Below are 13,170 nucleotides of genomic sequence, written 5' to 3'. Positions count from 1 at the left end.
CCATACACTGGGTGGCCTCAACTAATCGATTGAAGACCTGAATAGAACAAAAGGCGGAGGAAGAGAGAATCCACTGTGTCTATCTGACTGTCTTCAAGCTACGATATTGGACTCCTGACTTCAGGCTCAGACTTGGAATGGAACATATATCATCAGCTCTCCTGATTCTTAGGCTTTTGGAGTCTGCCTGGAACTAAACTACTGGATCTCCTGGGTCTGCCCTTCTCAGCCTCCGTAATCCTGTGAACCAATTCCTATTGATACTGAGTCTCTGGAGAACCCTAACTAGTACCTATATGTAACTTCATCTGTTATGTCTTTTTGCCCTCAGATCCAGTTCCTGCACTTCTACAGAATGTGTTTCCTGGTTCCTTGCCAACTGGCTTCCAGAGGGGCTTGACCAATGGTGTTTGATGGGAGAAAGGGAGGAAGGTATAAGCCCAGAGGTTTTTCTCTCTCCTGCTCCACTTCCTAGCAGTGATTTTATCTCCTCCAAATTCTAGCTTCTTTCCAAGAGCCTCTTCTCCCATGTTCTCAGTTCCTGCTAGGTATGGGTCTGAATTTCTCTAGCTCTGGGGGTGGAATCAGCTTTCTGATGATACTAATTCCTGATTGCTTCGCCATCCTTTGTTTGGCTTCTGGGATTTCCCATCACGTGTGTAACTGTTTAAAAAACCTATAGTGACTCACCGGCTGGCTGGACCTGACTGAAACAGTATACAGATAGAAGTTCGGGAATATATCGGAAGGTGAGGAGAGAGAAGACAGGTGGCTTCAGCGACCTATACGTCAACTTCACATAGGAAGTCAGTAGACGGGGCTTAAAACTGACAAATCAATAAGCAGCAGTATACTATATGACTTATATTCATGAAGATTCCTAACAAAAGAATATAAACCTGGAACAGTTAAAAGTGTTGCCTCAAATAATGGAGACAGGAAAGAGACCTGTGGTTGCCAGGAACTCAGGGGGGAAGGGAGAGATGAATAATAGATGAAGCACAGGGAATATTTATGGCAGTGAAACATCTTGTAAGACAGTGAAATGCTTTGAATCATGGCATTGTGCGTTTGTCAAGACTCACCGAACTGCACACCACAGTGAATGCTAAGGTAAACTTCGGACTTTAGTTAATAATAGTTTTCATATGGGCTCATCCGTTGTAACAAATGCACTACACTGACACAAGAAGTTTCAAATAGGGAAAACTATGTTTTGGGGGGTAGGAGGGAGAACAGGGGAACTCTGCACTTTCCAGTCTTTTTCTGTAAACCAGCTTTTTAAAAGCTGTTTTAGAAAATAAACTCCCTTAATGAAAGGGAGGCAGAGAGACAGAGAGGAGGGAAGGAAAGAGGGAGAAAGGGACCTACTTAAAAGTCATGGAGGAAACGTAAGTTTGGATTACTAAGTGAAGGGATCCAATACAAAAAAGCCATTTGCTTTACGTTTCCAACTATGATAACGTTCTGGAAAAACAAAACAAAAGAAAACAACACAAGGACACCTCTACAACAACAACAACAACAACAACAAAACGCCTTCGGAGACAGTAAAAAGACCAGTGGCTATTAGGGTTTAGGGGGAGAGAGGAAGTGGTAATAGGCGGAGCACAGGGCACTTTAGGGTGGTGTAATTATTCTGTGTGATACTGCAATAGTAGATACATACCATTATACATTTCTCAAAACTTATGAATCTATATAACACAAAATAAACCCTAACTGTTAGTTAATGATAATGTGTCTAATGATAATGTGTCAACAAGAATGGCTCATCCATCACTTAGAATTAATGTATCCACATTAGTGCAAGGTACTATAGAAACTACCGGGGGTGAGGAACCTGTATTTTTTGTGCAATTTGTCTCTAAATCTAAAATTGTCCTTAAAAAATGGTCTGTTTAAAAAAACCCTGATTTAAAAAAAAAGAAAAAAGAGGGGCGCCTGGGTGGCGCAGTCGGTTAAGCGTCCGACTTCAGCCAGGTCACGATCTCGCGCTCCGTGAGTTCGAGCCCCGCATCAGGCTCTGGGCTGATGGCTCGGAGCCTGGAGCCTGTTTCCGATTCTGTGTCTCCCTCTCTCTCTGCCCCTCCCCCGTTCATGCTCTGTCTCTTTCTGTCCCAAAAATGAATAAACGTTGAAAAAAAAATTTTTTTAAATAAATAAATAAAAAAAAAGAAAAAAGAAACCAAAAGAAAGTGCTGCCTCGGGAAAAGGTGTTCATGGGGGAAACAAAGCTTTTGATTTTTTATTGCAAGTCCTGATCTGCAATTCGGATGTTGTGGGTTTTTTTTTTTAACTATTTGTATACAATACTTGGATTGATATTTCTCAAAAAAAAAAATCTTTACACCTGCCAGAATAGATAACATGAAAAAGACCATATTAGCAAGTGTTTGCAAGGCTATCAAGTATTCAGAGCTCACAGGCACTACGCAGGCACTGCTTTAGAAAGAAGTTTGTGTAAATCGGTATAACCATTTTGGAAACAGTTTGGAGGAATCTTGCCAAAGCTGATAAGTTGGATGACATGTGAGCCAGCAAATTCTCTCCTAGGTAAATAAATACTATTGTAAAAAATGTTCACCAAATGACGTGTCCTATAATGTTCACTGAAGCTTTATTCAAAATTACCCTAAGCCAGAACCTACCTAAATGTCCACCAAGAGTTGCAGAAATATTGTAAACTATTCATATAATGAAATTCTATACACCAATGAGCAGAAAGGATCTATACATACAATAACATGAATATCACTAACATAAGTTTGAGTGAAGGAAGCTAGGTGTAGGACACATAATTCCATTTCTATATAGTCCCAAAACAAGCAAAAGTGGTGTATTCTGTAAGAAGTCAGAATAATTGCCGTCCCAAAGGAGAGATAGACCGTGACTGAAAGAGGCACAGGTGGTCCCTTGGGGTCCTGGTACCTTTTTTAATGAGTGCTGATTCCACAAGTATATTGAACTTAATTGCATCAAGCTGTGCTCAGAGTACTTTTAATAATATATGTTCTTTTTTGCGTGCCTGGGTGGCTAGCCACTTAAGTGTCCAACTTTGGCTCAGGTCAAGATCTCATGGTTTGTGAGTTGGAGCCCCGCATCAGGTTCTGTGCTGACAGCTCAGAGCCTGGGGCCTGCTTGGATCCTGTGGCTCCCTATCTGGCCCTCCCCTGCTCACACGGTGTCTCTCTCTCAAAAATAAACAAACATGAAAACAATAATATATGTCCTTTTGAATGTGTACTACACTTCAGTAATCTTATTTTAATCTGAGTGCAGACCCCTAAGTCACACCATTTTTCTCTACTGTCTCTTCTAAACATTTAAAGAATATGTACTTTAAAACATCCTAGAAGATATATACATATACACACACAAAGAAAGAAAGAAATTGGCGGGAGGAGCCGGGAGGTGGGTGAACAGCAAAGAAACTCCAGCTTTATTACACAAGCATGGAACCAAATTCCTGTGGAGAGGGTGGGGGTGGAATGGCTTCTTCTGACGACTTCAGACCAATGAGGGAACAAGAGAGAACATGGATCTGCCCCTACAGTCCTGGAGACCTCTCAATCTGGGCTTAGGAAGCAAGGGGACCTCCGTTGTGGTCCAGGGGTCTCCTCCCTCCGCAGACCCGGTGCTGGGAGACAGCAGAGGGCACAGCTGCCCCAGAGTCCCAGAAGGCGGCGCCACATCCCGGGGGCGCGGGCCGGGACCATCTGGTGCTTCTTCGCCCATAAAGTGCACTAGGGGACGCGGGCCCGGCTCTCACTGGTTCATCCCTCCAGGCACAACACGTCCCGGGGCTGAGAGGTCGCGCGGCGGTCGCCCGAATCTCAAGCCCAGGCACTGGGAAGCGGCAGAGTCTCACCACGGGTGCCAGGTTCACTCCCAGGACTTGGCGCGCTTGGCGCCGCGCTTCTGCCAGGCTGCTCTCGACCCACACGTCGCCGACTACGCGGATGGTGGGCAAGGTGGTCCGCGTCGGGGTGGCCGCCCTCCCACTCTCCTCCAGGGTGCGGCCCCCGGGGGCCGCGGGCTTGCGGGGGCTGCTGTGCTCGCGGGACGGCGGCGGCGGGGGCGGCACCTTCCTCTGGCCGACCGCGACCATCCGGGATCCGTAGCGCCTCCTCCTGGCAGCTGGCCGGCACGTCTGGAGGCGGGCCTCAGGGGGGGCCTGGTGCCCCCGCGTGTACACCACCTTCTCCTCAGGCGCCTCCAGCGCGGCCCCTCCTGCAGCGCTAGAGGCTCCTCCCCGGGCGGCCGGGGCCAGGGCCTCCCGGGGCCTGCGCCGCCGCCTCTTCATGCGGCTCAGGATGTGAGGCCGCTAGGGGCCGCCCGCGCTTGCCAGGTCTCGCCGCCGCCGCCGGGTCCTGATGAATTTCCTACCATGAAGCCAAATCAGGCGGCAGGCTGTGAGAGTTACACCTCAGTTGCTAGGAGACCATGCGCTTTGTGAGGTCACAATGTCTGCCTATCTTATCACTGCCGGCTGCCCAAAGCTGCCTTAGGTTGGGCTGTGTTTAAGATTGTGCCCTTGAGAAAGACCTGCACGTAATGTTACCTGAGAAGGTCCATAGTTCTTCACGAGTTCAAGAGGGTTGTCCTCGACGGGAACGCACTGGTGCCTCAGCCTCCATTAATTCCATCTAACATGAGATGACACTTAGCGGTGGAGAGTACACACAACTTGCAATCAAACATGACTGTAAGAGGGTTTTAGCTAATTAAATGCCTTGTCATGCAATGCACCGAAAGCCAAATAGAAGTAACTACTCTACTCTTTCAAAGAATACAGATATACTGTGCCTTGTTTAGGGTTCCATATGTGTGTTGCATAGCTCACAGTTCAGGAAGCTGTTCTTCACAGCAGCAGCAAACCGTTTGCCTAGTTAGTATCCATGCTCACTTTCACGCAGCTTAGGGAAGACCGAGGCATTGTGTGCTTCAGAGCAAAGCGTCAACGAATTCTGCGTGAGTGGCCATTAGGGCATTCAGTGCTACTAAAACCTATTCGGTAGCTACCAATTCATGATATTCCAGGTAAGTCATACACAAGGTAGTAAAAGACCGTATGGGATTCCAAGGGTAGAACACGTGTTACCCCGTACGTGTAAGTGCTTTTGAAAGCAACCAGCATGGTCCATCCATCATCACCACATACACAAATTATTCACAAAATATTACTAGGACCACCTACCATGATCAATTGAAATCCACTTCCTCATGAAAGCATGACACCAAACTATGTGAATCAATAAAAGTGATAAGTCATGGTAACAATCAGAAGAGACAAGTGCCAAGGTCAATGTGATACATGTGAGAGGCCTCTGTCTTTATTCAACTCCTTTTCTTAAACACACGAACCAAACTTTCATCTACGCAGCTTAGGCCAGTACGACCTCACGTTCATAAAGTGCTGAAAATGGAAAGCTATCCTCATATTCAGTAAGAGCAACCCCTGGATTTCCTTTCTCATTAAATGTACTTTATTTTCAAATTGGTTTCCACGCAACACCCAGTGTTCATCCCAACAGGTGCTCTCCTCAATGCCCGTGGCCCACTTTCCCCTCTCCCCAACCCCACGTCAACCCTCAGTCTGTTATCAGTATTTAAGAGTCTCTTATGGTTTGCCTCCCTCCCTCTCTATAACTTTTCCCCCCATCACCTCCCCCATGGTCTTCTGCTAAGTTTCTCAGGATCCACACATGGATGAAAACGTATGGTATCTGTCTTTCTCCGCCTGACTTCTTTCACGTAGCATAATACCCCCCAGTTCCATCCACGTTGCTACAAATGGCCACATTTTGTTCTTTCTCATTGCCAAGTAGTACTCCATAGTATACATAAACCATAACTTCTTTATCCACTTGTTAGTTGATAGACAGCTAGGCTCTTTCCATACTTTGGCAGTTGTTGAAAGTAGTGCTATCAACATTGGGGTACATGCGCCCCTATGTCTCAGCACTCCTGTACCCCTTGGGTAAATTCCTAGCAGTGCTATTGCTGGGTCTTCGGGTAGATCTATTTTGAATGATTTGGGGAACCTCCACACTGTTTTCCAGAGCGGCTGCACTAGGTTGCATTCCCACCAACAGTGCAAGAGGGTTCCTGTGTCTCCACATCCTCACCAGCATCTACAGTCTTCTAATTTGCTCACTGTAGCCACTCTGACTGGCATGAGGTGGTATCTCAGTGCGGTTTTGCTTTGGATTTCCCTGACGAGGAGTGCTGTTGAGCAACTTTTCATGTGTCTCTTGACAATCTGGATGTCTTTTTTAGAACAGTGTCTGTTCAAGTCTTCTGCCCGTTTCTTCACTGGTTTATTTGATTTCGGGTGTGGAGTTGGTGAGTCCTTTTTACAGGTTTTGGATACTAGCCAATTATCCAGTATGACTTTTGCACACATCTTTTCCCATTCGGTCAGTTGCCTTTTAGTTTTGTTGATTGTTTCCTTCATTATGGAGAAGATTTTTATTTTGATGAGATGCCAATAGTTCATTTTGCTTTTAATTCCCTTGCCTTTGGAGATGTGTCAGCTAAGAACTTGCTGACGCTGAGGTCAAAGAGGGTTTTTCCTGCTTTCTCCTCCAGGGTTTGATGGTTTCCTGTCTCACATTCACGTCCTTCATCCATTGTGAGTTTATTGTTGTGAGTGGTGTAAGAAAGTGTTCTAGTTTCATTCTTCTGCATGTTGATGTCCACTTCTCTTAGCACCATTTGTTAAAGAGACTGTCTTTTTTTCCATTGGATATTCTTTCCTGCTTTGTCAAAGATTAGTTGGCCATACGTATGTGGGTCCAATTCTGGGGTCTCTATTCTATGCCATTAAGTCTATGTATTTGTTTCTGTGCCAATACCATGCTTTCTTGATGGCTATAGCTTAGTGGTAGAGGCGAAAGTCTGGCATTGTGGTGCCTCTCACTTTGGTTTTCTTTTTCAGTATTACTTTGGCTATTGAGGGTCTTTTGTGTTTCCATACACATTTTATGATTGCTTGTTCCAGCTTGGAGAAGAGTGCTCGTGCAATGTGATTGGTGCTGCATATCATGTGAGGATTCCGTTGGGTCGTATTGACATTTCGCCAATATTTATTCTTCCAATCCACGAACATGGAATGTGTTTTTGCTTTCTCTGTATCTCTTCAATTTGCTTCACAAGCCTTCTACAGTTTCAGCATACAGATCTTTTACCTCTTCGGTTAGGTTTATTCCTACGTATGTTATGACTCTTGGTGCATTGTAAATGGGATCCGTTTCTTTATTTCTCTTTCTGTTGCTTCATTATTGGTGTATAAAACGCAACCAATTTCTGTACATTGATTTTGTACCCTGCAACATTGCTAAATTCATGTATCAGTGCTAGAGGACTTTTGATGGAGTGTGTCGGAAATTCCATGTATATTGTCATGCCATCTGCAAAAAGTAGAAGTTTGACTTCATCTTTGCAAATGATGATACCTTTAATTTCATTTACTCTCTGATTACTGATGCTAAGACTTCCAACACTATGTTCAACAACCGGGGTGAGAGGGGACATCTCTGTCTTGTTCCCGATCTCAGGGGGAATGCTCTCAGTTTTTCCCCATTGAGGACGATATTTACTGTGGGCTTCTGATAATGGCTTTTACGATGTTTAAAGTAGTTTCCTTCTATCCCAACTTTCTTGAGGGTTTGTATTAGGTAAGGATCCGGTATTTTCTCAAATACCTTTTTCTGCATCTGTTGACAGTGTACTAGGGTTCTTATCTTTTCTTTTATTAATGTGATGTAGCACAATGATTGATTTGTGAATATGGCACTAGCCCTGCAGGCCAGGAATGAATCCCACTTGATCGTGTTGAATAATACTTTCTATATGCTATTGAATGTGATTTGCTAGTATCTTGTTGAGAATTTTTGCACCCCTATTCATCAGGGATATTGGCCTGTAATTCTCCTTTTTTTCTGTGTCTCTGTCTGGTTTGGGAATCACCGTAATGCTGGCTTCATAAAATGCGTCTGGAAGTTTTCCTTTCATTTCCATTTTTTGGAACAGCTTGGGAAGGATAGCTATTATCTCTGCTTTAAATGTCTGCTAGAAATCGCCAGGGAAGCCACTTGGACCAGGAGTCTTATTTATTGGGAGATTTTTGATGACTGATTCAATTTCCTCACTAGTTATGGGTCTGTTCACATTTTCTATTACTTCCCGTTTGAGCTTTGGAAGTGTGTGGGTATGGAGGCATTTGTCCATTTCTTCCAGGTTGTCCAGTTTGTTGGCATAGAAGATTTTATAGTGTTTCCTGATGAATGCTTGAATTGCTGAGGGATTCTTTGTAATAATTCCATTTTCTTTCGTGATTTGACTATTTGGGTCCCCTCTCTTTTCTTTTTGAGAAGCCAGGCTAGACGTTTGTCATTTTTGTGTATTTTCTCAAAAACACAACTCTTGGTTTCATTGATGTGCTCTACTGTTTTCCTTTAGACTCCATATTGTTTCTTTCTGCTCTGATATTTATTATCTTTCTTCTTCTGCTCGCTTTGGGGTGTCTTTCCTGTCCTGCTTCTAGTTCCTTTAGGTGTGCTGTTAGATTTTGTATTGGGGATTTTAGTTGTTTCTTGAAATAGGCCTGGATAGCAATGTTTGTTGTTGTTGATGTTGTTGTTTTTGTTGTTGTGTTTTGTTTTTTTTTTGTTGTTGTTGTTCCCTGTCAGGACTGCCCTTGCTGCATCCCGAAGGGTTTGCATTGTTGTATTTCATTTTCATTTGTTTCCTTATATCTTTTAATTTCTTCTCAAATTGCCTGGTTGACCCATTTATTCGTTAGTGGGATGTTTTTTAACCTCCATGCTTTTGGAGATGTTCCATCTTTTTTTCTGTGTTTAATTTAATGTCCCCTGCAATTACCACATTCGTACCAACAAGGTTCTGTATGTTTTTAATTAATTGTTTTATATATTTGTGTGTCTCCGAATTTGGTGTGTAGACATTTAAAATGTTTAGCTCTTCCTGATGGAGAGACCCTGAAATTAATGTAGAAAGCCCTTCGTCATCTCTTGTTACAGCCTTTCATTTCAACTCTACTTTGTATGATATAAGTTGGCTACTCCAGGTTTCTTTTGACCTCCAGTAGCATGATAGATAGTCTCCATCCCCTCACTTTCAATCTGAAGGTGTCCTCATGTCTAAAATCAGTCTCTTGTAGACAGCAAATAGATGGGTCTTGTTCTGTTTTTTGTTTTTGTTTTTTCTATCCATTCTGATACGCTATGTTTTTTGGTTGGAGCATTTACTCCATCAAAATTCCATGTTATTATGGAAAGATATGCGATTAGAGTCATTGTGATGTCTGTAGGTTTCATGCTTGCAGTGGTGCAGCAGTTTCCTTTCCCACCAACAGTGAGAGAGGGTTCCTCTTTCTCCATATCCTCACCAGCATCTGTGGTTTCCTAAGTTGCTCAGTTTAGCCACACTGACTAGTGTCAGGTGGTATCTCAGTGTGGTTTTGATTTGAATTTTCCTGATGATGAGTGATGTTGAGCATCCTTTCATGTGTCTGTGGGCCATCTGGATGTCTCCTTTGGAAAAGTGTCTGTTGATGTCTTCTGCCCAATGTTTCACTGTAGTACATTTTCCAGGTGTGACTTGGGTAAGTTCTTTATACATTTTGTATAGTAACCCTTTATCCAGTATGTCATTCGCAAATATCTTCACTCCTTCCATCGGTTGCCTTTTAATTTTGCTGATTGTTTCCTTTGCAGTGCCAAAGTTTTTTACCCTGACCAGGTCCTGATCATTCATTTTTGCTTTTCAACCCTTGTCTTTTGAGATATGCCAAGGAACAAATTGCTGCAGTTGAGGTCAAACGGGTTTTTTCCTCTTTTCTCCTCTAAGGTTTTGATGGTTTCCTGTCTCACATTTAAGTCTTTCATCCATTTGGCATTTATTTTTGTGCACGTTGTAAGAAAGTCATCTAGTTTATTCCTCATCATGTTGCTGTTCAGTTCTCCCAGCACCCTCTGTAAAGAGACTGTCTTGTATCCATTGGATTGTCTTTCCAGTTTTGTCAAAGATTAGTTCACCATACATTTGTGGGGCCCCTTCTGGGTTCGCTATGCTGTTTCATTTGTTCATGGGCCTGTTTTGTGCCATTGTCATACTATCTTGATGATTACAGCTTCGTAGGAGAGGCGAACGTCTGGGCTGCCTCCCACTTTGGCTTTCTTTTCTCCACATAACTTTGACTACTCAGGTTCTTTGGTTGTTCCGTGCAAATTTTGAGATTGCTTGCTGTAGTCTGGAGAAGAATGTTGGTACAATTTTGATTCGTATGGTATTAAACGTGTAGATTTCTTTTGGTAGTATTGGCATTTTAACAGTATTCGTTCTTCCACTCTATAGGCATGGATTGTTTTGTTTTGTTTTTTTCTGAATTTCTTGTGTCTTCATCATTTTTTTCATAAATTTTCTACACTTTTCACTGTACAGATCTTTTACACCTTTGCTTAGGTTTCTTGCTATGTATTTTGCGGTTCTTGGTGAAATTGTAACTGGCATTGATTTCTTGACCTGTCTTTCTGTTGTTTCCTTATTCGTGTATAGAAATGCAACCAGTTTCTTTACACTGATTTTGTATCCTGTGAGTTTGGTCAGTGCATGTATCAGATCTAGTAGCGTTTCCATGGAGTCTTTTGGGTTCTCCGCGTTCAGTCTCATGTCATCTTTGAAAGGCCAAAGTTTGACTTTCAATGATATATGTTCAGTTAAGTGTAGTTAAAAAAGAATTTACCTTTCGGGCTCTATGTTAACTTCATAATTGCACAATAAGTGACAAATAAGCAAGAACTGTGCATGTTATCCCACATTAGAATTGGTAACTGGAATCTAACTCTTTAAAACATATTGAATTCCTCATGATATGGATAGAAGTATGAAACATCTAACTTCACCCAGTGCACACGTGTGTATTTGTAAACACATACGCTAAACAGCAAAATTGTAATACTAGTGAGGTGTGCCAAATTTTACATGTTCATGGTACAGATACTATTGTTTTACCGTCTTTAGGGTAGCAGCCCAAATAAGACATTTGGAATCAAGGAGAGAATCCAGAACCTACAGGGTACATTCTCCATGCTCTATTCTGGATTTCAAATAAATGAACAAATGGAATTAAAAAAATAGATTGCACTGATAATCATGTTTATTGCAATTGTGCAATAACTTTGTATGGACTCTAGCCATAATAAGAGTGCACGTGAATAGGTGTTGGAAATAACACACTTTATTGGACATGACCAAACTCACTAGAAACATATACTTTCAAAAACTTTTTAATATTCATTTTTTCAGACATTCTATAAGGCCTAGTAACTTATTACTCCACATTTAGAAGAGCAAAGGTCGACATGGTGAACTTTGCACGTGTTACAATGGCTATCACATAATATTATTTGATATCCAAGAATTTTAAACAACTATACAGCTGCACGGCTCATGCTAGGGATTTAAAGTTTGACATATTTTGGGTTTCTGTTTTTCATTTTTTAATCGGTTTTTTTAGAATTAGCTTTTGCTACAATCGCATAACTACTAACTTGGGTAATGGACATCCAAGGTTCCAGCTTATCTGTTTTTGTATCAGTGATGAAAATCAATCTCTATGTCATTGCCTTCTCAATTAACCATGGCTATGTTTAGTTCTTTTATCACTGCAATAATAAATTCTCTATTGTCTTCTATGCCTTTTTTGAAGCCCAGTGATTAATCTTATGACTATGATGCTACATTCTTGTTGTTATACTGCTTTTATCTATTTTGATCAATTCTTTAATGGTTACTTCTTCCTGGAATTTCGTCTGAGGGGAATTCTTCCGTTTCAACATTTTGGATAGTTTTCTATCCCTTGTGTGTTTTAACGTTGTTGTTGTTGTTTTGTTTTGTTTTGTTTTGTTTTATGTGCTCTGCACCTGAGAGCACTGCTACATTAAAGTGGGCTCACAGCCTCTCCGTGGCCTGGCCCTTCAGGAGGTGTGTTTTGGAAAGTGTTACTTGCTTCGTGTTGCTATGACTTTTGTTGTTTGATTTCTCATCTCAGAGTGATTTTTGAAAATCCCACGAGGTGTGCTTTGATGTGTTCCTTGAAGTACCAAATGAAGTAATTGGAGGTTTGCACTATCTTGACAGGGGTTAAAACACCTTAAGTTGCCATGGATGGGTGTTCTTGCCCTTCCCAACAATGGGGGTTACTCCTGGTAGTGAGATCCTGGAGATGTGATGGCGCCAAAGCCCCGGCGCCACACAGACAGCTCCTCTGAAAAGCTCTAGGCAACTGCACTTATGAAAGCCGCTCATTTTCTGATTTCCCAGAGGTTACCTTGGGCAAAATTGTGGATTTTTTAAATTCCCTGGCCCCATCTCTTTCTTCTACCAGCCAGATCTTAGATTGTAGGCAGATGATACCTCCGAGGTTGCTTTTCCAATTTGTAAAGGGGAAGTATAACGCCTATGTCCAGTATAGTGGTGAGATTATAGGTAATGCCTGTAAATTTGTGGGAAAACTCATGGCACATTACACTCCATAAACACTGTATTTTGTTTTGATTTCCTCATAGTTGTCACTGCACCCATCTCCAGGGTGGGGTCTTTTGTAGGTCAAAATGTAAGCTACACCATAGAAGCTATCAACGAGGCAAAATGTTTCTCCTATGCTTGAGGACGTGACCCTTCCCTTTTTTGTATATGCATACTAAATTTGGTGGTAGAGATTATTGAAGACTTGAATGTATATTGCAGTCTAGCACACCGGGAGATACTTAAAAATCCCCTATTTCAGGCATCGTGGATACACATATTGAACACCTTAGGTGTCAGGTGTTATTAGGTACAAGTACACAGTGATAATCCAACATGCACGCTCCATATACTCAGGATGTTTCAAACCTTAGCTACAAACGGTACACGTGTAATTACACCTTGTGGCAAATGCTGTTAAATAAAAGACTAAGTGTTATGAGAAGGAATGGCACAGGGGACAAAGTGTAGATTAGAGGATTGGCCAACAAAGGTTTGTTGGGGAGAAAAGTCCTTTATTCAAACTTGGACCCGTAGCAAGAACTGGTAAGGAAACTAGCGAACACAAAATGCATTCTAAGAGGAACCTACGTGGGTCTAATTTGAGCAACCATG

General features: G+C 42.3%; 2 protein-coding genes across 2 annotated transcripts in view; one reads left to right on the top strand and one right to left on the bottom strand.

The window, feature by feature from the left end:
• LOC124525418 (testis-specific Y-encoded protein 3-like) overlaps positions 1-13,170 on the top strand; it is a 631,464-nt gene that overhangs the window by 152,459 nt on the left and 465,835 nt on the right.
• LOC124525425 (coiled-coil domain-containing protein 71L-like) lies at positions 3,581-4,306 on the bottom strand. Its single transcript, XM_047097806.1, has one exon. It carries the CDS (start codon positions 4,304-4,306, stop codon positions 3,581-3,583), a length of 726 nt encoding a protein of 241 aa, XP_046953762.1.

This window comes from Lynx rufus, unplaced genomic scaffold (assembly GCF_022079265.1).
Source record: "Lynx rufus isolate CCGP_SWC_20201006 ecotype Redwood Valley unplaced genomic scaffold, mLynRuf1.p SCAF_41, whole genome shotgun sequence".
NCBI classification, from domain to species: domain Eukaryota; kingdom Metazoa; phylum Chordata; class Mammalia; order Carnivora; family Felidae; genus Lynx; species Lynx rufus.
This window is presented reverse-complemented; position numbering and strand designations above follow the sequence as displayed.